Source organism: Thermobia domestica, chromosome 7 (genome assembly GCF_964235325.1).
Source record: "Thermobia domestica chromosome 7, izTheDome1.hap1.1, whole genome shotgun sequence".
NCBI classification, from domain to species: domain Eukaryota; kingdom Metazoa; phylum Arthropoda; class Insecta; order Zygentoma; family Lepismatidae; genus Thermobia; species Thermobia domestica.
This window is the reverse complement of record NC_137460.1, coordinates 300,543,315-300,568,460: the sequence shown is the minus strand read 5'-3', so window position 1 is coordinate 300,568,460 and position 25,146 is coordinate 300,543,315. Positions and strand designations below refer to the sequence as shown.

Genomic DNA, 25,146 nt, shown 5'->3' with positions numbered 1-25,146 from the left:
GATTTATCACTGAAGACGACACGATCCAGAAAATCTTCATTGTTATGCAGCAATATTTCACTTGCGAAATTGGCACATAAACTGTAGTCTGTAGGCTTTAGACCTGTAGCAACTGCAAACGATAAGGACGTAGTTGCAAGCGTCTCCTTAATATTCTTCACACAGACCGTTGCACTGTACAGATTCAGTCTTTATTAAAACACAAATAACTTTCTGCTCTCTAATCTCCATCTTTGCTGCTTGCTCTTTTTAACGGCAGACAGAAGAAACAATGCATGTACATGCGTGCGTACAAAACTGTTTGAGTTGCTCTTTCATTTGATATAATATTTATAATTGTAAGTTAATTGTAATAGATACTACAAAGTTTCAAAACCCTAATATTAATTTTAAAACACCCTGCATTACTTCAAATTGTGTCATCCTATATTCATGTCTTTTATATACATATCATCAGGGCCGGTCCTAGTCAATTTATCGCCCCCATGCAAAGGCATAATTTGCCACCTCCCCCTTTCTCCAGAAAGAACAAATCTTAAAAGTCATGATTTTAAGTATGCTACTTCAGCATGAACAACAAAGGTGAGGGTAAGTGCAGTTGCACTCAGAAAGGCTTAAATACTTACTAAAAATGCAATCCCGTTGTGTCTGTTTTTTTTTTTTTAAATATATTAATCTATTATGTTAGTGAAAGATAAAGCAAACACACCTGCAGAGGAAAGATGGTAATCCTTTTTATAGAATTCATTATCGAGCTTCAATCTCAATGTATCAGTTTGCAATTCCAGTGCAACTAGCTCTTTTATCTTTATTTCTTGATTTCTCTTCTATATCTGTTAACATTTTTTTTTTTAAAAAAAACTTGTTTCTGTCTTCAATGATAAGGAACTTGTTTCTGACAAAAACAAGACTAGTTGTCATAATCAAAACTGTGATAACTTACTAAATGGAACAGATATTCACTATACTATTCGAGAATTGAATTCTTGCATTTGGCAACAATCAAGCAATTTGTGCTCGGATTTATTCGACCATTTGCTTTAGCATTGTCCATGTGGCCTTAAACTAATGCAACCTAAACATAATTTATGAATGTAGTATTCAAATAGAAGGTCAGCTTAGTAAATGTAACTACCATCATCATGAAGTCTGTTTCCAACAAGAAATATTTAATTTAAATAATATACTTATGACAGATTTTGCCAGACCATCCAAACTTGCCGCTCCACGCAAATACACGTGTTGCATATATGGTAGAGCCGGCTCTGCATATCATATATATCTAGTCGACAAATTATTTATATATGACATTTAAAAAATAGTATTAGGCAAATTAGTATTAGTTTTTACCTTTAGACAAATTATTTGAATTTTATACTGTTCGTGATATTATTTTCGTACTTATCAAAGGTCTGCTTTCACGAAAAAACAAAATTTCATTTCTACTTTTATTTCTTAGTTGATATTGATGAAAACTGCTGAAACCCGAATTGTTAATAGGTATGGTATTCATGTAAATTGTAAAATATTTATAGCGTATCAGTATCTAGCGTTTAATTTATGTTGCATTTTACGGTGATTATACCTACATAAAAATATTTAATACTTAAATAGACGTAAGATGCATTACAAATGACTATTTGAAAAAAAAAAAACGAAATTTAGAAAAAAAACGAGAGGCAATGTTTTTTTTCTAAAAAAAACGTACATTTCTGAAAAAATACGAACGGTTTTTTTTTCTATTTACAACACTATTTGGAATTAGTATGTATGCCTAATCATCTTGGTATAATTAACACAACATTCAATTTTCTTCATATTAAGAGAAATAGCACTCTTTTAAGCTTGTGACAAAATTTAATTATCTACTGAAGATGTAATCTGATACATCTGTACGTGTTTGTGTGCTAAAGCATTATATGGGCTATAAGGTAACCAGCATGAAGATACAGTATCTTATCATATGAAATGAGAGCACCAAATGAGAAGTCGTCTCACGTGGTACGTGTTAAGCATAATATATATGAGCTTGAGAAGATCTGGTGTCAAACTGTTTCTTAAAATCATCGAAAAAAAAAAAATCTTACAAAGTTAAATCTGTATTTCAACCACAACACCAGTAAGGATTACGTCCATTAATTTCGAATATCCGAAATTTAGTACTAACAAGTAGTAGAAGTAAGGTCAGCAACGTAGAAACCGGCGGCGCAAGCGGAGATAAGAACCAGGGTCCCGGAACTAAGCAGTTTTGCCCGAAACCACTGTTTGAAGATCATATTACTGAATATCTAAATTACTCTCTTATTAATTTTGAGCATGTAGGATCTGTACATTTTAAAGTTTGAATATGTAAGTAATGTTTTAAAGTTGGAATCACAGATTTATCGCTTCTAATTCACTACTTTACAATAATTAATTGGGTCATATTAGGTTTGCTATCTCCAATAAATAGAACTACAAAAACAAATAACCGAACTAAGAAACGTTTATTTTAAAATAATAACTGTGTAACAGTTTCGCCAACTAACTGAACATATTTGCTTCATCAGATTGTTCAGTTAGTTGGTTCTTACGCATAGTGACCATACTGACGCCTCTGCTACCTACGCACACTCATCAACTTCGCACTGCACTGAATTATTCGTACTGCATAGTGCTCATCTACCACGGGTTGCTTTGTTTTTTCATTGTAGACTTTATGCCGTACATCCGGAAGGCATATTTATACGCAAATCGCAAAAGAATTATAATTTTTCAACAATTACTGTTGGTTTCTCCTTGAGTTTTATGTATGAAAAATGAGATATTTTCATTTAGTCCATTTCAGACATTCTAAGAGACAATAAGAAATTAGTGAAAGAATTACGTTTTAAACAATTACTTCCAATGGTGTGCTTAAAGTAAACCTGTACGAAAATAAGTATACGTCATATTTTTAAGAAGCTCCTTGCTAAAGTTTTAGTATGTATGAATGTTTATCTCGTACAGGTTTATTTTTGGCGCACCACTAGAAAGAATTGTTAAAGGATTATAATTATTTGACTAATTTCCTTCTTATTGTTCCCTAAGGCGTTTCCATTGGGCGACGAGGAAATATCTCACTTGGTGTAGATAAAATTCAAGGGGGGCACCAGAATAATTGTTAAAAAAAAATTACAAGTGTTTTACGATTTGCCTGGAAGTACGGCCTTCGCATGTGTACCTAAAAAACTACAGCCCAAAGAGCAAATCCACCTTTGCGAATATAAAGCATGAATGGAACCTAAACGCGTCGGAGCAGAGTCAAGCTGATGGGACAGCGCGGGAGTGCGTCCGAAGGAAGCATCCGTTTCAGCGATGGTAAGTATACGCGTAAGCGAGGGTAGTGCAAAAAAGAGGTTTTTGGCAATGATACGAGTTTCAATACCTGTTGTCATGGTTTCATTTTGAAAACGCGTTATTTGTAAACATAAAATACAGGTTCTGCACCTTGCAGAAATACGCTACCGGCGTCAAATAGAATCTAGCAGATTCATCCTTCATATGCACTCACTCACTTATTTTATCCATCGTAAAGCTTTTGTAATGATTTTACACTAGTAGCCCTACCCTTATAAACTTAAAATACAGCTTTATTACTTTGTATTTAATTCTGTCGTCTGCAGAAAGTAGTTTCTTGTAAACATGTCTTTTCATGGAAAATATTGATCTTTTCTTGTGAATCTTCCTAAATGTTGTGCGCCAAATCTACACCTGCACCAATAAATTAAGCCTGTTTGCAATGATATTTTCCTGAGTATGGTTATTAGTGATGAACAATATTTACAGTAAGTGCTGCCTCATTTCTCTACTGCATTTATAATAAGTGTTTCGACAAATATGTATTGATTTAGTGTTTTGTTCCTTGTGTGTATTTCTCCGCAAAACTTCAAGCCATTCAACTATTTAATGTTGCATATTTTGTCACTCAGAAATAACGTACAAACAATTCAATGCAGTGTTTGACTAGACAAGTTTAAAGCCCTAGGTATTTCAGTTAGTTTGATACTTTTTGACGATTATTATTATTATTATTATTATTATTATTATTATTTTGTAGCTACTGACTGAAGAAAGCTGTATTCAACATTGTGTCTTTCTACATTAATGTTACCGTCTATAAGTACGCCGATTTTCATACGTATTTCAGGTTAGTACTTCAGGTTAAGCGTAATTCTTTTGCCATATAGAAGTTCATATTAGTAAACTACTATGATATTAGAGAAGTCTTTTCTTTAATGTACTGTACATATTAACTGCATGGTGTGATTCGCGTCACACATGATTCATTGTAATAACTCGTTCTTTTGAATGTTTTCTCAACGTGTCCGTTTACAATTTTGTAATATTGATCTTTATTCATTGATCTTCCTTAATAGTACCGGTATTATTATAAATTTCACCGTTCTGTTTCCATCTTTCCTTTACTAAAACTTAAAAGATTACTGGGCTAATGTTTGGTAGATATCCAGTAATTGTTTGTAGCAAATATTAGAATTGTGTTTTCTAAAGCTAATTTCTGTTTACATTACGTTAGGTAAGTTTAGGTTAGGTTAGTTTATGTTACATTATGTTAAGGTAAGAGTTCAGCAAAATTCTCCCCCCAAAAATGATAGAATTTGTCTTATTTCCACTTATATTAGGTAGTTTAGATTACATTATGTTAGGTTTAACTACTTGCATCATCGATTTCTCCTGTAAGTTGTATGCTTTTACTTGCTTCTGAACCTGTTCTGCTAAACATAACTCCATTACTGCTCTTCACAATGTATTCTGCTTTCACTAGTTTGTGTGTCGGAAACAGTTACAAAAGTTTTTTTTTTTTAAAGGTTCCCGACGAACCTTTGTCATATTGTACAATACTGACTTCTGTGGAAGGAATTAATTAGTTTTTTACTAGTGGTTTTTGTTTTTATTAAAAGTGAGTTACGGTGTTTTGCAGTAGTTAAATGTACACCAAACTTTAAAGAAAGTGTAATGTCACAAGTATAGCTTTCTTTCGAGCATTTAGCGATCTGTTTTCCACTTCTCCGCTTACCGAGATACTATTTGAATTCACATTTATCATCCGGGATTAAAAAAAAAAAAAAAAAAAAAAAAACTTGAAAATTAGTTACTAACCTGGATATAGTTTTACGAGCTGTGGAAGAATTGTATGTTTATGATTAAAAAAAGGAATACGTGTGAAAAAGACACTTGCCACACAGTAATTTCGGCATTTATTTTGTGAAGTTGTTAGTTAAGAAACTGAAGTAACTGATTAAAAATATACATATCGCTCAGGTAATCGCTTTACCTGTAGTAGTGTTAAGTTACAGTACAAGCCCATTCGTTAGGTGCTGCATTAGTGGGTGCCAACTGCCTTTATGAGGGCTGATTATAAGTCTGAAACCATCTTTCAAAACCTCCAACCAACTTGTGCTACTTGTCACCAAAGAGCATGATTGCTATTCATTTATTTCGTCTTTTTAGTCATACATATTGCATGATTACACGCGTATGAATAAGACTCGTCAAGGTACAAGAATATAAAATACGTAATAATGACAAATATATACCGCTTGAATTAAACTAGTATGCTACATCTACGATATAAAAGCAGTGCAAAACAATATATACAGCCCCAACTATCAATTGACAAATTAATGAATAAATCTAAAAATTCATTTACAGAATAAAAGCTGTGCTGGAAAAGGTATGTTTTCTTTAACCTCTTGAACTCTTTTTGTTCTGTCCTTCGAATATACTGAGGAAGTTTATTGTACGATATGGTATCCATAAACATTGTATTCGTTTGTGCAGTGCTGTTTTCTGGGGATTTTATCCTTACGCCTGATATCATATTTATATGTTGATTGTGAGTTGAATAACTCAATGTTGTTTTTGAGAAAGAGCAGCAGTAGAAATATGTAAGGAGAGTGCAATGGCAAAATTTTATATTTTTAAAATATTGGCGTACATGTGTCATGTATTTTGGCCCCTGCTATAATTCTTAAAAACCTTTTTTGATTCAGGAACACCATATTACTTTTTCTAGAATTTCCCCAGAAAATTATGCTATATGTAAGTAAAGACTGAAAGAGCGCGAAATTACGAATTGTGTCTAGTTACGTATAAGTTACGAATCGTGGCTAGTTGTAAAACATGTTTTATTGATATTAATGCATAGAGTATTTTATTGAGTTTTTAGGTCAGTGAAAAAATGTGAGTTTCCTAAGAGAGATTATGATTTAGCCAGAGTCCCAAAAATTTGGTTGAGTTTGAGTACATTATTTTATGATTAACATTATATCAATTTCTACGCACTGCTTATTTTGAATGTGACGGAAATTTAGAGATGCAGATTTGTCTCCGTTTAATTTTAGTTTGTTTTGGGCAAACCGGTTTTTTAAACTACAGTTGTCGTGTCAATTTCATCCCAGACAATATTATAGTTTGTATCTTTTATTGTAATTTTTAGGCTATATTTGAGTGAAGGCACGAGCACAGCACTTGTATTAGAGGCGCGTAAACGACGTTGGGTAATCGCGTACACGAGTAAAAGAAACAATTCGTATGTTATTAAAGCACGTGCCTTACTTGTGGCAAAGTTCTGAGTACATTTGAAGAAATAGATTATTTGCTTTTGAGTTCTGCAGAGAATAGTAACTCTACTATTAGCGGGGGCCGCGGTGGCTCAGTGGTAGAGCGTTCACCTCTGGTGCTAGGGGTCTCGGGTTCAAACCCTGCTCCCGCCAAGTGAACTTTGTGGTGGACAACCACCGTGTGCGTGGGTGTTCTCCGGGTTCTCCCGTTTCCTCCCACTTTCTTCATTCCACCATTTCATTCAGTACTCATCATCACCGTCTCCTTTAGCCTAACCGGCATAACCGTGGGACGTAAAACTCAAAAATTTCATTTCATTTCTACTATTAGCAACCACTTTAGGCTGTGCAGTTGACCTTCTTTCTCCTGCCTGTCATGCTCTGCATACGAACTATACGTCCTTTTCTATATTAAAAGTCTTAGTTGAATTTTTAGTACGTGCTTTTGACGTTTGAATGTTAGTGTACTTTTAGTGTACTTGTTTTCAAAATTGTTGAGCATTTGGGTGCTGATTTATGTCAAGAATATGATTAGTTCAAATAAACTCTTACTTTAGAATGGTATGCAAGTTCATTTTTTTGGTTTGACTTCCACGATAATGAGCAAGGCCAAGGGAGACGGTGATGAAGAGGTGGAAAATAATGTTGGAATGAAGTAAGTTGGACAAACCAATTGAACTCTGGGAAAACCCACGCACACGATGTTTATTCATCACAAAATCCACCTGGCAAGAGGTGAAACCATGGACCTCACGCTGAAGAGGAGATCTCTCCTCCATAGAGCAACCGCGGCCCTATAAGTTAATATTTAAGAATATGACATTGAGTGCAAACGTATTGAAAATTATTACATTGGGACACATTGGTTAACCCTTGATTCACCTTAAACGAGAGAGAGAGAGAAAGCTGATTAACATGCTTATAACGTTGATGCATATTGCATAGTTGTTATAATTCTTTAATAAGAAGAATTGCTATGACGTTTTTTCCTCATATTTCTTGTTTTCAAATAGATTGAATATAACATTTTTATCGATTGAGACAATGTTACGGATTTTGAATGTTTATCTGATTTAATTATTATTTTTAGATTGGCTCCTACATGATGCTAAAGTCTTATTGGGATACAGTGGACTGTTGTAAGTGCTTTTGGTGCGTAATAACGATTTTAATTTTATCTTTTAAATCTTATTGTGCTAGGAGTTTGGATAATTTTCTGAGATGTGAAATCCAGGAAGACTTGTATTTAATTTTCTTTTTTGATCATTGAATATCTTGTTTATCTTATTTTTACAACTCAGGTTCACATATACGTTACATGTTAACCATGAATCATGTGTAATGCACTAGTATGAAATTTTTACCTGTTGAAAATATTTTGAAATTTTCCTAATTTAAATGTATATCATTACACTTGAGCTGATGTACTGCATTTTGAAGTCTAATTTACGAGGAAACCGATTCAAGTGTGACGTGAAATTGTGCACGAGCTTGCGCGCAAACGAAGTGTTTTCGTGTACAATTAAACCTTTTAAAGGGAACAACTCTCGATCTCAACCGTTCCGGAGATATAGAGGAATAAGGGAGAGGCTGGTGCGGAGATATTTTGTGAATTTTTAAATATGTAGTGTTAGTACAAGTAAAAGAGTCTTTTAAAAATGAATAATTCCTTCATCCAGGAAACTGTAGTAATACGTTGCTTAGACAAGGGAGACAAAACCGAAGAGTCCATAAAAATTCTAGAGGAAGAACGTTTTGGACTGAGAAGGCGAAAATACCGGAATTGCTTGTTGCCTGAAATAGGCGTGTCAGGTAAGCATGTTCAGGTTTCTTGATACGCTGAAACGAATAAGTATTATCAGTCAAATAGGATGAAAAATGTAAAACATGGTGGACGTCCGAACTTTCCAAACATTTATAATTTCTACAATTATTAACCGATCGAAACTGTATATGTTATACAGTATATAAGGCGTACCGGTTTTCGTTTTTTAAGTTGAAGACTATTTTTCTTATTGATCTATACATTGCGTTTTAATGTATGTCACACAACTACACACTGTCGTACTTACGATTGCAACAACATGTTTTCATGATTCATATTATTTCTTTTTTTCCTATAGTACTTTTGCACAAAATATAACAATTTTATTTTTTTCATACAATAACGTCTCTATTCTTTTGGTAATGTAATTAATACGTTTTTATATCACCTTTTCTCGTTTTCTACGAATTATCGACATGATGTATTAGCATATAATATCATGAACTTTTGTTCTTCGTGTCAATGACATTTGCTATTCCTCAAGCTCCTTCTTTTTCCGGCCCCGGGTAAAAGCTACGCAACTCATATCAACATTCAACACCATTTATATTCCATCCTGGTGCATCTTTCTTAAGGTTTCAATGCAGTTTTCAAACATATTCACTGGCAACATAGCCACAATTTGCAAAATATCTGCGCACCAACCTTCCCCTTATTCCTCTATATCTCCGGAACGGTGGAGATCGTGGGTTTTTCCCTTTAATGGGTTTCATTGTACACAAAAACACTTCGTTTGCGCATAAACTCGTCCACAATTTCGTGTCACACTTGAATCGGTTTCATCGTTAGACACCGAATGCAAAAATTGTCGACTCAAGCAATACATCCCTATCATAATGTAGCTGTTCGAAATAAGTTGAAGTATATCAACGAATTCTTAAGTGTAAGTATTATGTTAACACCTATACTTTGATCCAGAAGGCGGAATTACCAAAATTAATTAATGTGTCCCATACCAAATATCAACTTCACCATTATAGTGGAAAATCTAAATGAATAATTATAACGTGACCTAAAGTACATACTGATAAGTTAGATATATCGTTCAATAAGGTAAAGAAATTAAGCACCAGTTCTAAGTGTCTTATTACACACAGGCATCTGAATTTTGAAACTAAAGATTTAAGTTGATCTGTCAAAGATAATTCTAGTACAAGAGAAAAGGTGTGGGGTGTAAAATTACTAATTTCATCCACTGTATATCAATCCGAAAAGATGAGTGTGAAAGAACTTATTTGATCTCTTATTTAAATCTTTCCATCAATTAATGACAGATAAAAATTTAAGTAAATTAACTGGAGAGTTTAATCCATATCACTGTCATATTCAATACGCTTGTTTCCCGTTCAGTCGTTTTTGAATACAAGAAATATATGCGCATATAATGTCGTAACGTTTCCTGTTATTAAAGAATGCAAACGACACAATATACTTCAATATTATATTCTGAGTCTTGTACTTTAAAATAGCTTAATATGAGCTTAAAAGTACGTAATTATCCTTTGTCTTTCTCTGATTCTAATCTAAAATGATACATCAAATGAGGGCAGACATACGTGTCCTTTCTGAAATCTGGAGTGAAGCACCTTTCAAAATTGATATCAAAGTACTACATTTAAACATACCATTCTGAAGTAAAAGTACGAGTGGGCAAACATATTCCTGTGAAATTTTTAGCGTTAACAAGCATGCACATGTTTGAATTTTGAACTCCAGTACTTCTGAAGTCGATTAACTTTCAAATATAGGAGAGTATGGCATCATCTAAGTGATATGCGATTTCATATCATAATTGCGAAATACATAGGGTTCTTTGAAAACTAAGCTAATTATTTTGTAGAATTGAGTTTTATTAGTCATAATTGGATCTTGTTAAAGTTTACACTTATATTCGAAAATACATTTGTGTTTAAATACTGTTTAAGTATGCACGTTCTATTGTACACATTGACCGCAGTGACTCAATTTTGGTGCGGGTTCTTCCTTCGATTCCTACTCCCTGTCAGCAGTCTTCGTACTTTACAAACACTATGTGCGTGAGTTTCTTTTGGGATTCTCTTGTTTCGTCCCAATTCGAACCTGCCATCATTATCATCCATCTTATCATCACAGTCTCCCTTATCCTCGGTGCATAATCGTCAGTCATTGAACTTCAATAAAGAAAATGAATTAGAAAGCGACACAGTGGAATTCGTAAAGCCCCATTTGTGTTTCATGGGACACAAATTGCACCATTGACATTTTCTTATTTTTTTATTTCCAGACAGAAGGAAGCATATAATTTTGTAGAGTAACAAAGAGGTGGCTAATTCCTTGTAATATAGAATAAGTACAAAATCTCTTATTACATTTAGGATTCAAATTCTTGAGCCAGCCGTTGTAACTGAAGGTTCCTTTAAGTTTCGTCATATACTGGGATATCACAATTTCAGAAGCCAGAAATAAATAAACGGATTTATTAATTTTATGATTTTTTTTTTACAGTAAAAGGTCGTTCCTGGAAGAATTGAAATGTTGGGAATGAATTTATTAAAATTATTTCCAATTGCCATTTTTTTTTGGAATACGTTTTACGATTAGCACAACTAGTTTCAGGGAATTTAACACTAGAACCTCTGTCCCGACAGATTTTTGGGTATTTTGAAAATTAAATAACTTTTCTCTTATTATATATAACTTTTTCAGGATGAAAAATAATCAAATTATGACCAGATGAAAACTAAAGTATTAACCTCTTTGTATGACTGCTTGATTTATGGTCATTTTTCGGACATGTACAATCAGCTAGTCAATCAAACAATTTCGCTAAAAGACTAGAAAGACACACCAAGAGTGTGAAAAAAGCTAGCAGAAACGTTGTAAGAAAAAAAACTATCCCTGTACGGTTTCAAGAACAAAGAGAATGAATGTCTTACCTGTATCTGTGGATCCTCTTGTATGCGTTAATTGAAAAAAAAATGAACAAATACTTAATTTATTTTTGTCAGTCAAAAAAGAGATATATGAATCTTAACATAATATCAAGACAATGCTAAAAGATGCGATTTTGAAACCTTGACTGTTGTGTTTGTTTACGCTCCGTGCGATTTAAAGGCCACAAATGGCGATGAAATAACATTCATTATAAGATGCTTTCTGACTGAGTCGATAATACGCCATTCATTATTTAATGCATTTCGAGATAGAAGTTTTTGGCTAGCCTCTTTGTAACATACTATATCTGTACGTTAAATCACTCGTTTCACCTGATACGCAGATAGAATTCGGGAGCTTCACGACCTGATTGCTGTTCATGATGAGAGAATTATATATTCGGTTTATAATTAACTGACATTAATTACAAATTGCAGAGTAATTAACTGAAGTTTTTTTTTTGATTTGTAATTAACTGCCATGAAGAAAATTATTGTATCTTTTTTTTTTTTTGTTTACGGTAATACGCGAGTATGTTCTACAAGAGCAACAGGTATTCTAGTCCCATTGCTTTTCATTCCAAACTAGTTGAAATGCCTGTTCTTTTCAGAATTAGGGTCGTGAGAAGTATTTAAGCCTCATTTCTCCCATAGGACATGCATTTTAATGAAAATGTAATAATATAAACTACATAAGGTATTCTATTTTAAGTGGTACAGTGTCTTAAGTAGTTTATCTTGTTTAAGTTATTCTGTGAAAATATAATATATATATCTGTATTGTTTCAATTATCTGTAAATTTTATGTTACTCAATTTCTGTGAATGAATCATGCACATACATACATTGCTTTGAGATTTAAAAATTTTACTTAAGAGGTATAATATTTCGAGCTTATGGAGGGATGTTAGGTTAGTTAATTATACCTTAGCAAAGAATTATAAAATCTTAAAATAGGATTATAAACTATTTTACAAGATTCCGTTTTCCTAACAACTGTATAAAAGGACACCAAAATTAAATTGGTGGGTGTCACTTTCACGTTTTGCTGACTGATATGACATGGAATGATCCATGTGTTTTCGTGTCAGCAAACGAACAAGTAGAACTTCAGCTTCTGGCCTAAGGTGGCGTCCTGGAAGATTGTTCGGTGTTCCTTCCCCATCTTTCTCTGCAGTATCTTTTATAGTCTTAGCACCTACATTTTCTTATATCTCTTCAATATGATATCAAGTGTTTCTTTATTTCCAAGGTGCTAGGCAATAAAAATGATTCAAATAATAAAAATTTTATATACATTATTTTATCTGTGGTGCGTATAAAGTCTTTCTTAGAATGACGTTAAAGCGACGTAAAAACTCAATAATAAGGTAAAGGATTTTATGCCTCCTTCATTTCACTTCTTTTGAATACGTTGTTCGGACCCAATTTCAATATAATATAGCCACCTCAGCTAGTTAGTTGCCACCCCTGAAATTGTTTCAATATTAAAACAATGAGGAAATATGAGTTAATACATAATTGATTAACTAATAGAAAACTAATTAAATCCCTGTATAGTGTGCTGCGAAGATCATATTAGTTACTAGTTTTTAAATACCTTTATAATTCTTTTCAAAAAATTCCAAACAGCTTCACCAATAAAAGCTAATCGAAGAACTTCGTAGAGTTCTGGTTGCTTACAAGTATACCTGTGTAGAATAAGAGCTGAGGAGAGACTGTTTCTGTGGCTTTTAACGTAATGGCAGCAAGAAGTAGATATTACTAGAACTATTGCAAATTTGGAAAACTCTATTACAGAAGATTGCCTACGGCAAAATTATTCGACTCTCACAATACCGTCATTTCACCGCTCGTATGTTCCAGAGCATTACCAGTTACAGTGAAAGTTGTACTTGATAACAGTATGAGTTGAGCATGATCCATAGAACGACGAAGTCAAATGTAACATGTTTTCTAACTGGGATTTGTTTGGACTTCCTGGTACCTATTATGGCCACTCAGGAACAGTGTAACGCTACAATGATGACTGTTTGTCAGCAAAGCTGGCATAAACCTCGTCATCTGACGATGTGCACAGTTGGTCCCTGCGATACGTAGTCGGTCATAAAGGAAGAAAATACATCAGTCCGTTCGAACTTCCAATACAGTGGTCGCCATTAGGAGAGGAATGACACAGGACAATCTCTGGCTAGAACAGTTTTCTTACATGACATGGTGTCTCAAGAAAATAGATTCCAACTGGAAGATCACTGCATTGCAAGCGGTGCACAAAGCGTGTAAATAGCACCACTGACACCGCCACGTCCAGAAGATGCTCGAAAGGGTCAGAAACATACCTCGCAGAGGAGAAATGGATTTGCGTGTATACCTTAATGACTGGCAAGTCTACCAAGGTCATACGAACTAAGTTCTATCCGTATTCTACAGTCAAAGAGGCTAGAAGAGTCGCTTTGACATTATGTCAGAGTGTTAGGGAAGGTTTTCGCAGCAACATCTGGTAATGGTGGGTTATAGCAATCGGGGAATGCTTCCACTCGTCGAAAATCAATGTATAACACAAAAATCAATGTACTGGCACCGCCATGTATAGTCGCTAACACATTCTCCTTTAGTGGAAGCGATCCTGCGTTCAATTCTCGGTGGGGACACTTGGTCGAAAAGTAGTAACAGTTCTTTCATTCCAGCCACTTTGAGTGTAGCTTTTCCTGGATTTTCTCTTTTACACCAGGCAAATGTCGGAATGGTACGTAATATACAGATCCCAATTCGCTCTGCGGAATATTTCTTCCTTTTCCGGACAGCGTGATCACCGAGTGACGTTTTTCGTAATACGTTAAATCCATAGATGCCGGTAATGCCCAGAAATGTGTATAAATAAATAAAGCAAACGCAGCTTACTTCTAGGAAAACTTCATGGACCCGACCCTATGTAAGACACTTGCATGTGTCTTGTACTGTGACGGGATTTAAATGTATGGATTCACATGGACAAGGTTTTAGGCTATACCACTTAATCATGCAAAGGGATATTCAGAAGAAAGACTGAAGAGACGGCTGTTCGAGTGATGGCATTTTTGTTCGTTGATATGAACTTCCTAGGAGCCTCACCAGTACCCTACTGCTGTGTTTAACTTTTCAAACTATCTTGACACTATCTTGACGCAGTTCCCGTACATTTCTAGATCTTCATAAAGTTTCCAAAACATTTTTCTCGTTTTTCTATGCAGGAGTTTACTATAGTAAAAACTACCCAGCTGAAGGTTATTTGGATCCATGCCCGTCACATCGAACAATCAATGTTGTAGGAAGAGGATTTAATAGTCAGGCTACTAGGTTAGTTTAGCATTGTGTGCATCCTTCTGTACTAGTGTACTCTACATATATAGAAAAGGTTGTACTTTGAGTATTTCCTCCGGTCTAGGGGACGTACTAGATAAAATGAGATGATGAAGAAATATTAAGTGGAATGATAAGTAAGCCTGGGGACACAAACATGTGATGAAATGCACGCATGCAATATTATGCAGACTGCAAAATCTTTCTTGTGATATACAGGATTTAATTGGCCACGGTGGCTGAGTGGTAGAGCTTTCACCTCTGATGCATGGTGTCCCTGGTTCGGTTTTATCTCGCACCAAGTGAGCTTTTTGGCTGACAAACACCGTGTGCGTGGATTTGCTCAGGCTTTTTCCAGTTCATTCCACCATTTCATTAATTTTTCATCATATTTCCGTTTCCATTATCCTAGACGGCTTATTCGTGGGACGTAAAACTATAAAGTTTCATTTCATTTTTTATACAGGATTGAAGAAGAAATTTTAAAATGTCAATTTTTTAAGTGCATGTGCCGTCTTTACCTCAATTTCACGAGCTCTTTCTCCGGGAGAACCTATTCTTCTAAGGCTGTTTTTAGAAACTCTAATGTCGTTTAAATTTCTAAATAATCTAATGAATTAGAAAGCGCAAAACCGGATAATGACGTAGTATACATTAGAAGAATCGTTAGAATTTTCGTTGTAGACTGCTCTTTACATAAAATATTTCATGGTTTGCTAGTCAGCATTACACGGAGAAAATTTAACAACACAGACAATGTTTGGTGAGAGTAAATAACACGCTTAAAAGTACGAGGCAATCTTGTGGTTACCATGACGTCAGCGAACAGGCGTCTATTCAATATTGTATATAATGAGGAAGACGGTGTGTGCGAAGTAGCTCAAGTGCTAGAGCGTTGGCTTTGCACTCGGGAGGTCGTGGGTTTGATTCCCTCTGCCGACTATCCTGACTGGGTTTTTCCAGGGCTTTTCTCAGTCCTATTAGGCAAATGCCGCGATGGTACCAACTAAAACAGGCCCCGACCAATACGTTCTCATATCCTTTCCATTGGTTGTTTTTAGATATCCAGTATAAAATCTGAGCTGTATCTGGTGATTGTTGAAAAAATAAATAAATAAGATTATTTATTGTTAAGTCGGAAATGTTCGATGTGAATTGGGAAAATGTATAATTTTATTAAGTATCTAGAAAATAATACTTCTCCAACAATGCATAGTAATAATAATAATAATAATAACGAACAGCGTGATTAACAATTTGAGTGAGTTCATTATTATCTTTTGTTTTGAAATGGAGGGTTCTCTGTACATGACATTTGAGATTACAGAATGTACTATATTCTTCATGTAATTATGATGTATTATGGTAGTTTGAATCAGTAGTTTAGAAAGACCATTTCATTTTTGTAGCTTTCATACTCCATTTGCATACTAGGGGGCGCGGTGGCTCAGTGGTAGAGCGTTCACCTCTGGTGCTTGGGGTCCCGGGTTCGATCCCAGCCTCCGCCAAGTGAACTTTGTGGTGGACAAACACCGTGCTCGTGGGTTTTCTCGGGGTTCTCCCGTTTCCTCCCACTTTTTTCATTCCACCATTTCACTCATCTCTCATCATCACCGTCTCCTTTAGCCTAACCGGCATAACCGTGGGACGTAAAACTTAAGGATTTCATTTCATTTTTCCATTTGCATACTACATATTTCCGAACACTCCAACCTCTTCAGAAGTATTCCGTCACAAATGTTAGAAACCAACCTCGTAATCAGAATCAGTAATAACGTCCAATATAGGCCTTTTTTCATATGGAATAAGTTGTATATGCAAATTTACTTTTAGTATGCGATAAGTTCTTCATTTACTCTAATTTTCTTTTTGCCAGAATAAGTTACGGTGTAAACAAGTGACTACTATTTTCAATTTCACTTCTATTTCTGGAAGTATTGTACTGTAATTTCTTTACAATTTTTGCGTTAGGATTTCTTTACAATTTATTTGAGATGTGGAGAGAGTAGAGTGTTGTTCTTGGCTCACTTACCAGGACAAGTTAGGTTTTCGTCACTTACGTGTAAAGAAGCGGGTTTAGTCCAAATAGGGTAACTTATCTTTTAATGATTTCGTAGGTCTTTTCATTATTGGAATTTTGAGAATATCAACAGTTTAATTTTGGTATTGGAAAAACGAAGCAAATTTCATCAAATTATGGATTATATTCCTATGTGGTTTTGTCTAGGCCAATTCATCCTAATGCTACTCAGTTAACAGAATGTTTGTATATTTATTCAGTCGCGTTGTGCGTACTTCATTTAAATCCGTCATTCCATGTTCAGAAAATATTGTGAAGGTGTGTGTTTAGAATTTCAAGCGGGCTAAATATTTTGAGGTGAGTAAATTGATACATTCAACATGAGTCAAGATGGCATGTAAAATTTGTTGAATAACAAGTGAAGCTCTTTAACTATCGCAAATTTATGTCTTGCTTAGTTAAATTTAATACTAAATGATGATAAAAATTTTTCTTAATACTTTCAGAATTGTTTGTTTCCATGAAATAGGAAGTGCTGAAGAATTGATGAGTTTACAACGTAAATTATAATTTAGTTAATCAAATGGCTTTCGATTGTTCCAACATTGTTTTTGTTAAAGTTGAAAGCAATACAGAAAACGTATCTGTTGAAGATTGCAATTATGAACTAGATAATAGAAACGTGAGAGAGTTGGAATGTGAAGATCCACCTTCAGCATCGTTTATATCAGGTTTGGAATGTAAGAAAGAAGGAAGAGAATCGGAAGAAAATGATTACATAAAACTTCCTATGTTAAGAGAAATTTCCGTGCCTAATTGCACGTCTCATTTAACCATAAATAACCAACATTTTCACAGTAACGAGACTCTTATCAATACAAATTTCAGTGATGTAATAGGGACTGCAGGAGAGTCAAGCAGTCACACGTCTAGCACCTTAGGCGGGCAGACCGAAGAGAACGTTGAAGAAAGTGATTGTCGAGAAACAGGTTGCATTGCTGAGCAACGCAGGTACGTGATTATGTGTTCATTTGTTAATAATTTTACATAAATGTTTATTTTCTCCACTTACAATATTTTGTTAATTATTCTTTCTTCTCCTAACTAAATGTAATTTCAAATAGTTGAATAAGGGAAGGGGTGAGACAGTCGATTTTTAGTTCTGTAAGTGGAACATCTTGCTATTGAAATAATAATTGAAACCCACGAGGAAGTTGCTAGGAACTCCATCTGTACAACGAGTGGGCAAAGGATGTGCTTCTGAGTTATGGTAAGAAAGATGGTTTTTTTTTTTTTTTTTACTAAAATGGATCTCATAAGTAGAATATTCACTTAGTTGTGCCATGAAGAAATATTGTAAATATTATTAAATCACCAGATTACCTAATACAAATTCTCTGAGACATTGATTAATTAAGCGCCACTTTTGACCACCTAACTCATGAAATATATTAGAACACAAAACTTTATATAATTTTGTCTTCAGGCGCCCTGAATGTGTCATGCTATTTTATATAGAGAATGTACGGGGTTGAACAAAAAAATTAAAATGTTTACAAAAGTGTGAAAATCATACCTAGTATGGTGTGGGTCCTACTTTTGTATCCCAAACAGCTTGAATTCGGCGAGGAATGGACGTATACAGCTCCTGAATCGTAGTGTGATGAATTTTGTACCATTGTTCCTCAAAAACATGCTCCAGTTCCTTAAGCGATGGTGGTGGACGGTAATGAGACCGAACACGCCTTTCTAACTCAGACCACAATGGCTCAATGATGTTCAGATCTGGTGATTTTGGGACCCAGTGGAGGTGTGGTAGCTCCTGGTCATGTTTTTCAAACCATGATTGCATCGTTTTTGCAGCGTGACAGGGTGCCAAATCATCTTGTTAGATGCCATGACCATCAGGGAACAATATTTGGGCCATGGGTAGAACCTGGTCCCCAAAATGGCGTCATACGCCTTAACATTCATCATTCCATGCAGGGCTATGATGGGACCTGCGGAAAACCACGATATCACTTCCTACTGTAACAGAACCACTCTCGTGCTTTATAGTTTGGAGCAGACAGTTCGTATCATATGCCTGCGACGGTGTTCTCCATACGTAAACACGACCGGTTGTTGGAAACAAGGTGAAGGTTGATTCATCGGACCACATTACGTGTTTCCACCTGCTCATGAGTCCACACCTTATCATCCTTGCACCACTGGATACTCCTCTTCGCATTTAGTGCTGTGACAAAGGTTTAGCGATAGCGGCCCTACTATGAGTTTTCATTTTATGAAGTTCCTACTGACACAGTCTGATGAGGATCTTGGCTAGAAGATCGAAACGTCACATGTAAATGTGTTTTTATATTAAATAAGTGCAGTCTTGTTCAGCAGTGTGTTTATTTTTATGAAGTTCCTGTCGCACTGTTTTCGATGGAACCGTGTTCTGTAGGCCGGAATGGAGTTCAGACGTAATTTTCATTGCAGTGGTCTTCTTTTTAGCCTGCTACAATCCCTTTTAATGCCCTCCGGTCCCTATCTGACATGATTGTTTTTCGACCACTGTTGTGGTTTGCAGACGTCGTTTGCCCATGAATTGTGTATGCCCTCGTCACATTGGACACAGTGCCTTTCGATACCCCCACAATGTTCACCTCTGTTGCCACTGAAGCTACAATCAGACGGGTACCAACGATCATGCATCTTTGGAAGTCTGTCAGGTCGCCCATTTTACCGCACCACTTTCACACCACGACACTCACAGATGAACTGGTTACTGCTGACTGAAGAGGAAGGTCCACATAACATTGAAAACAGAAAACGATCGGCAACCGCAACACGTGTTGTACAGTGAAGGGCCAAACTTACGTGTCCTGTATGAAGTGTTTTTAATTTTTTTTGTCTAGCCTCTGTATATGTAAATAATACCAAATACGAATACTTGAAAGAAGTTTTCATATATATTTTTTTATGTGGCACACATTGTCGAATAGTTTAGTTTAATAATTCACTTATGGCAGTTTGTGTAGAATTACTCTATGTCGTTGTCAGGAACGTTGCTTTGATGTCTTATGTAAACTCGTATTGTATTGACTGCACGGTAAACTTAAAATCGTTTGTCTGTGATATTTAGAATTACCTAACAGAATTTAATGAGTTTTAATTTTTCTTATGACTATGGTAATCATGTGACCATAGTGCGAGTATTTGATTTTGCAACAGCGTTTACGTGATTTCTGTTCCTTGAGGAGCAGTTCTACCGTTATTTGCTAGAAGCAGATAAATACGCAGAGACCTAGGAATATGTTAATCGGTATTATTCAGGGCGAATTTTTCTAACTTGAGACTACAAAATACCTAGAAGTAGACATAGAAAAAAAATGTAGTCGAAATAAAGAATTGTTTTCTAAAGATTCGGTGTTAAAATTAGCTGGCCTTTGTCGTCCTGGGGGTAAGATGGGATTAACTTTTTGGAACTTAAATCAGGGAGAACGATTTTATTACAGATTTAAATTGTAAAGTGAGATAAAAAAAAATATTTGAAACATTTCTTTTTCGTGCTAGGTTTCATGGGAAACCTTTGAGTGAGCACATATATGTTAAACCCCTGTCAAATGAGTGGCCTGGAAACTTTTCATTAGTCAAACTACGCACCTGAAGAGCAAAATGGGCTGATAGCACTGCCGTTACACCCAGAGATTAGGTCCATGATTAGGTTCTTTTGCAGCTATGGACGTTTGAAACATCTACATAAGAATATTACATATCTACATATTTCTGAGAAAAATGAAATTCATAAATGAACCTTGATGTCTTCACGGCCCACATCACGACGCTATGCTGGTTCAGTTTCCAGTTGGTTCTATATAATGTGGATTTTCGTTTGCTCAAATGCAGGCCCGTATTTATATATTGTGCGCCCTTGTGCGTTAAATAATTTCCCTCCCCCTGAAAACGACCACTATCAGAATTGAATTTAAGAGTTTTTGGGGTCGCTGAGATGAATAGTTACAATTTTATTCCCATTCAAGGTCATACTCCACTCTCCAGAGAGGGGTCGAGATTCTAAAGTAATCGAAAACGACAGATATTAGTGTGGAATTTATAGTTGTCGACGTCGCTGAGTTTAACGGTATCAGTTTTCATGATGTTCATTTTCACCTATTTAAGTAAGGATGGGAGAGGATGACGTTTTAAAAATAATAAGATAAGCTAGCTAATTAGTAACTACTATAATTAGAGCGTAGTAAAAGCATTAGCATAATTTCTCGAGCTAGCCCGGGAATCTGTGGAACCTGGTCTGAATTGCTTTATTGTGAATCTTTAAAAAATCCTGAAGGTCACGGTGGCTCAGTGGTAGAGCGTTCACTTTTGGTGCATGGGGTTTTTCGTTCGATCCCAGCTTGCGCCAAGTGAGCTTTGGTGGACAAACGGTGTGCGTGGATTTTCTCGTGATTCTCCCGTTTCCTTCCACTCATCATTACACCGTTTCATCCTTTTCTCATTATCAGGCTCCTTTACTTGAGCCGGCATAATCGTGGGACGTAAGACTTAAAGATTTCACTTCATTAAATTTGAAAAATCTAAAATTTTGCAGCCTTCTAAACTCTGCCGTCCTGTGCTCGAGCACAGAATAGCACTTAACTAAATACGGACCTGTTGGGAAGAAACGCTTTTCTCCTATGTAAACTGCGGTGTATTGCATACACATATGAAAGAAATACTCATAAGCAAATTATAGTATTTGGAAATTGTGTCAACACGGTATGGGCGACTTGAAAACGATGGTTCATGTCTTTGCCAAGTTACCCTTTTATATGCCTTAATATGCAATTTTTACAAATGTTATCATGCATTGTTGAACGAGATATGAATGCTCAGCTTCTTTCTGTAGAACGGTTTAATAGGTGAGAACGCAATTTGTCTAGCAACGGCAGCTCATGTTTTCTTTCCCTCGTCTTCTGTTATTCATTATTGAGTCTCCCTTTGACCATTTTTGGACACACTGTTAAGTAAACGTCTGTTTCTTTCTATCAAGAAATGTTTTATTTGTATGATCTTTCCCAAAGCGATTTTATTGGAGATTTGAGATTCCTTCTCTGTATGGTTGTTCTAAACGTAGGATAAAAAAAAAAATTAAAATCATTTAGAAATGATTTTTCCAGTAATTTGTTTAATACGGAGAACAATAATTCACAGATATTGCCTTTTGTAATAGTTGAAGTGTGTTATTTCCAGCTAGACGCAATAAATAGTTTATTATGAAAGTAGTAATGTTTAAATAATAATACAGGTTCATTATATTATAATTGTTTCAAATTTAGAGGATTAAGTTCCACTTTAGTTTTAAGAAATGTACCCTTTTCAGAATTGGGAATACACTTGTTTCACATATTGGAAGCACACTCAATGGAATATTATCACGAAAACATGAAATATCTCAAACTTGCCAGGGGTGTGGAAAAATATTTGATCGGAAAAAAGATTTAATGGATCATATGTGTACATATAGAACCGAACAATGTAATTCTTGTCCAGTATGTGGAAAACGATTAAGCACAAAAGCATGTTTAGCAAGGCACATGTTCATCCATACAGGGGAGAAGCCTCATATTTGTGAGGAATGTGGTAAAAGATTCGCTGACAAGAATTATTTAACTAAACATTTATTGACACATACCGGGGAGAAAAGATATAGCTGTAAGGAATGTGGTAAGCAATTGACAAGAAAATTCAGTTTAGAACTACACATATTAACGCATAGAGGTCAAAAACCTCACTGTTGTCAGGAGTGTGGTCAGCGTTTTTTAACAAGTACAAATCTAAAAATACATATGCTAAAACATAGAAATGAGAAACCACATTCCTGCCCAGTATGTGGCAAGCAATCCGCTAGAAAATCAGACATGAAAAAGCACTTTTTAACTCATACAGGCGAAAGACCTCATATATGTGAGGTATGTGGGAAAAGATTCACTGAAAAATCATCTTTATCAACCCATATGTTAACACATACGGGTGAAAAACCTGAGTCTTGTGAAACGTGTGGAAGGCGATTGAGTTCAAAATCATCCCTAGCAAAGCATATGTTAATCCATACAGGTAAAAGACCTCATGCGTGTGTGCAGTGTGGGAAATGTTTTACGCAAAAAATACATTTAATTGCACATTCCTTCACTCATACAGGAGAAAAACAGTTTATATGTAAGGAATGTGGCAAGAGGTTCAATAGAAAGCCAAATTTAGCAATACACATGTTAACTCATACAGGAGAGAAACCTCATGTTTGCGAGGTGTGTGGAAAAGGCTGTAATCAAAAATCAAATTTAGCGAAACATATGTTAACTCATAAACAGAAAGGCAAGGTGGTTTAGAAAGATGCCCATTAATATTAAAAGCACGTTTATCATAACATATTGAGAGTTGAAGATCATTGTAATTTAAATGAGAGCCAATGAAAACTTTATCAAATATTTATTTAGTCACATTTCAGTATACCGGGTAGACATTGTATTTGATTGGAGCTCTTAAATTTATTTGATTGAATATCACTCGGTAAATACTAATAATCAAATGCAGATAAAGACTCTCGTGCCAGCGCAGGGGATTCATTCTCTACGTATTTTTATTAAAACAACTGTATTCATTGAATAAATACATAATGTATTTCTCGGTTGTTATAAGAAATTTTCGTTTTATTAATACCTTCACTGTGTTAAAATACATTTAGTATATCAATTCAATGCTTTAACAGAATGCAGAAATTATTAATTAGAACTGTGTTAATTCGTTTCTGAAACCGCAAAGGGAAGTTTTACAAATGTGAAATTTATGTTTTCTTTTCATGTCATACACCATGTTTTTATTATTAATGTGGTTTATTTCATAATGTGAGCACTCATGGTATAAGAATTTAGGGGTATGGTTGTCGATCTTTCACATATTTTATACTTCCCTTTTCATTTAACGTATTGAATTGGTTTTTCTTCGCCATTTTTTCGAAAAGATTTTGGAAAACAGGGTTTAGAATTGTAGTATGGATCCCTCGGATGAATAAATGTGTTTGTTCAGACTGATTTTTCTTTTTCTTAAGTATATCAGTTTTAAATTGTGACAACTTTGGCGATATAATTAAAGTTTCGAAATCATATTTGAATTTTGGTTATTGCTAAACTATCTATTCTTTTTGTGATATCAATTTTAATTTTGTAGATATATTTCGTGTTTTTTTGAACATACCGAATGCTTCTGTGAATCAGGAAATTTTAGAAACTATATGTTGAGAAAATGATAAAATTTATTGTGGTAAAGAATGTTGGAATACAATATAGACAAAATCATTTCATTCCTTTAATATAAATGACCAAACGGAGAACAGCTGAAAACATTTTAAAACTATTCTGAAGAATTTTTCGATCATTACAAATGCAGAATCATCGTTGGTTGAGGAAAGGCTAATTAAGTGCACCGTGTTTTCTTCGACACAAGTTGTTCTAAGAGGTTATCTGTAATATCTAACTTGTATCTATCTAATAGCAAAAATAGTGCATTTTCAATACATGATTTTGTACCAAAATCATTGAATTTCTTTTTAGTTTTATAGAGAGATTTAAGAACTTAAACACATTCTGACTTTTTCCTTTCTTGGAGAAAAAATCTTAACCGCGAGAAGAACAAGTAGTACCTTATTTCTAGCAGAACGAGCACTAATAAATTTAGGCTAGTACATATCTATCTCTTGGTGATTATGAGTTTGTTTGAAAGGTTGTTCGGCCTGTCAACTAGTGAAAGAAGGGGAAAATGAGAAGTTATGTGAGTAATGGCGCAGTTTTTATTTTGGAGATAGCTGGGAATATTTTCGTATTTGATTTTAACGTACTCTTTTATTTTTGTATTTATCCTCTTTATAGTCGTACGTTCTCATTGATCGTAAAATAGTCATTCCACATAACTACTGTATTTTTCATCTTTCAGTTTTATAATTGGAAAATTTAAATCTTTCGCATTCCTTGAGGACAACTGTAGTAATATTTCTGTACACTTTCAACTTTGCTGGCAAAGCTGTCTTAGTAATTTCCACTTTATTTTTCTAAAGTATAAGCTTAATATCAACGAACATATTACCTTTCTATCAAGTTACTTTTAAATACGTAATGTACATTATTATACAATGCGTTTTTATTTCTTTTAGTGTTTACCACCGTTTGTATTATGTTGTGCCTCCACAGATTATCGTGTACTTTATTTTAACTGTGCTAGGATAAAACCTATTGGTTGGAGCAATTTAATTTACCTTTATTTTATTTAGTGGACAGAGGTATTCATTTTGCATTTGTACTCGTATGGCCTTAAGACTTAATACCTGAATAAAGCTCCCGCACCAAGAGGTGTACATTAGAGGTAGTGAGGCTTGTTGTCATCGATCTTAGGGTCGCTGCACTAAGGCTCGCGCTG

At 34.8% G+C, this 25,146-nt stretch overlaps 1 protein-coding gene across 6 annotated transcripts; it reads left to right on the top strand.

Moving 5' to 3' along the window:
* The first annotated feature begins 1,890 nt into the window (after nt 1-1,890).
* On the top strand, nt 1,891-25,135 carry LOC145691107 (uncharacterized). Of its 6 annotated transcripts, none has more exons than XM_081766801.1 (4): nt 1,891-2,001; nt 4,079-4,168; nt 17,205-17,709; nt 22,061-25,135. In XM_081766801.1, exons 3-4 carry the CDS (start codon nt 17,282-17,284, stop codon nt 23,064-23,066), a joined length of 1,434 nt encoding a protein of 477 aa, XP_081622927.1. In that variant the 5' UTR covers nt 1,891-2,001; nt 4,079-4,168; nt 17,205-17,281; the 3' UTR covers nt 23,067-25,135. The 6 variants fall into 6 exon arrangements, with proteins under 6 accessions (XP_081622927.1, XP_081622929.1, XP_081622928.1 ...); XM_081766802.1 differs by lacking the exon at nt 1,891-2,001 and adding an exon at nt 2,044-2,349; XM_081766804.1 differs by lacking the exon at nt 1,891-2,001 and adding an exon at nt 2,605-3,339.
* The last annotated feature ends 11 nt before the right edge of the window (nt 25,136-25,146 follow it).

Bases quoted from the DNA above. Each gene is read 5' to 3' on its own strand.
- LOC145691107 (XM_081766801.1), top strand. From the start codon at position 17,282: ATGGCTTTCGATTGTTCCAACATTGTTTTTGTTAAAGTTGAAAGCAAT. The intron at 17,710-22,060 runs GTACGTGATTAT...TACCCTTTTCAG, and splicing joins TGCATTGCTGAGCAACGCAG to AATTGGGAATACACTTGTTT.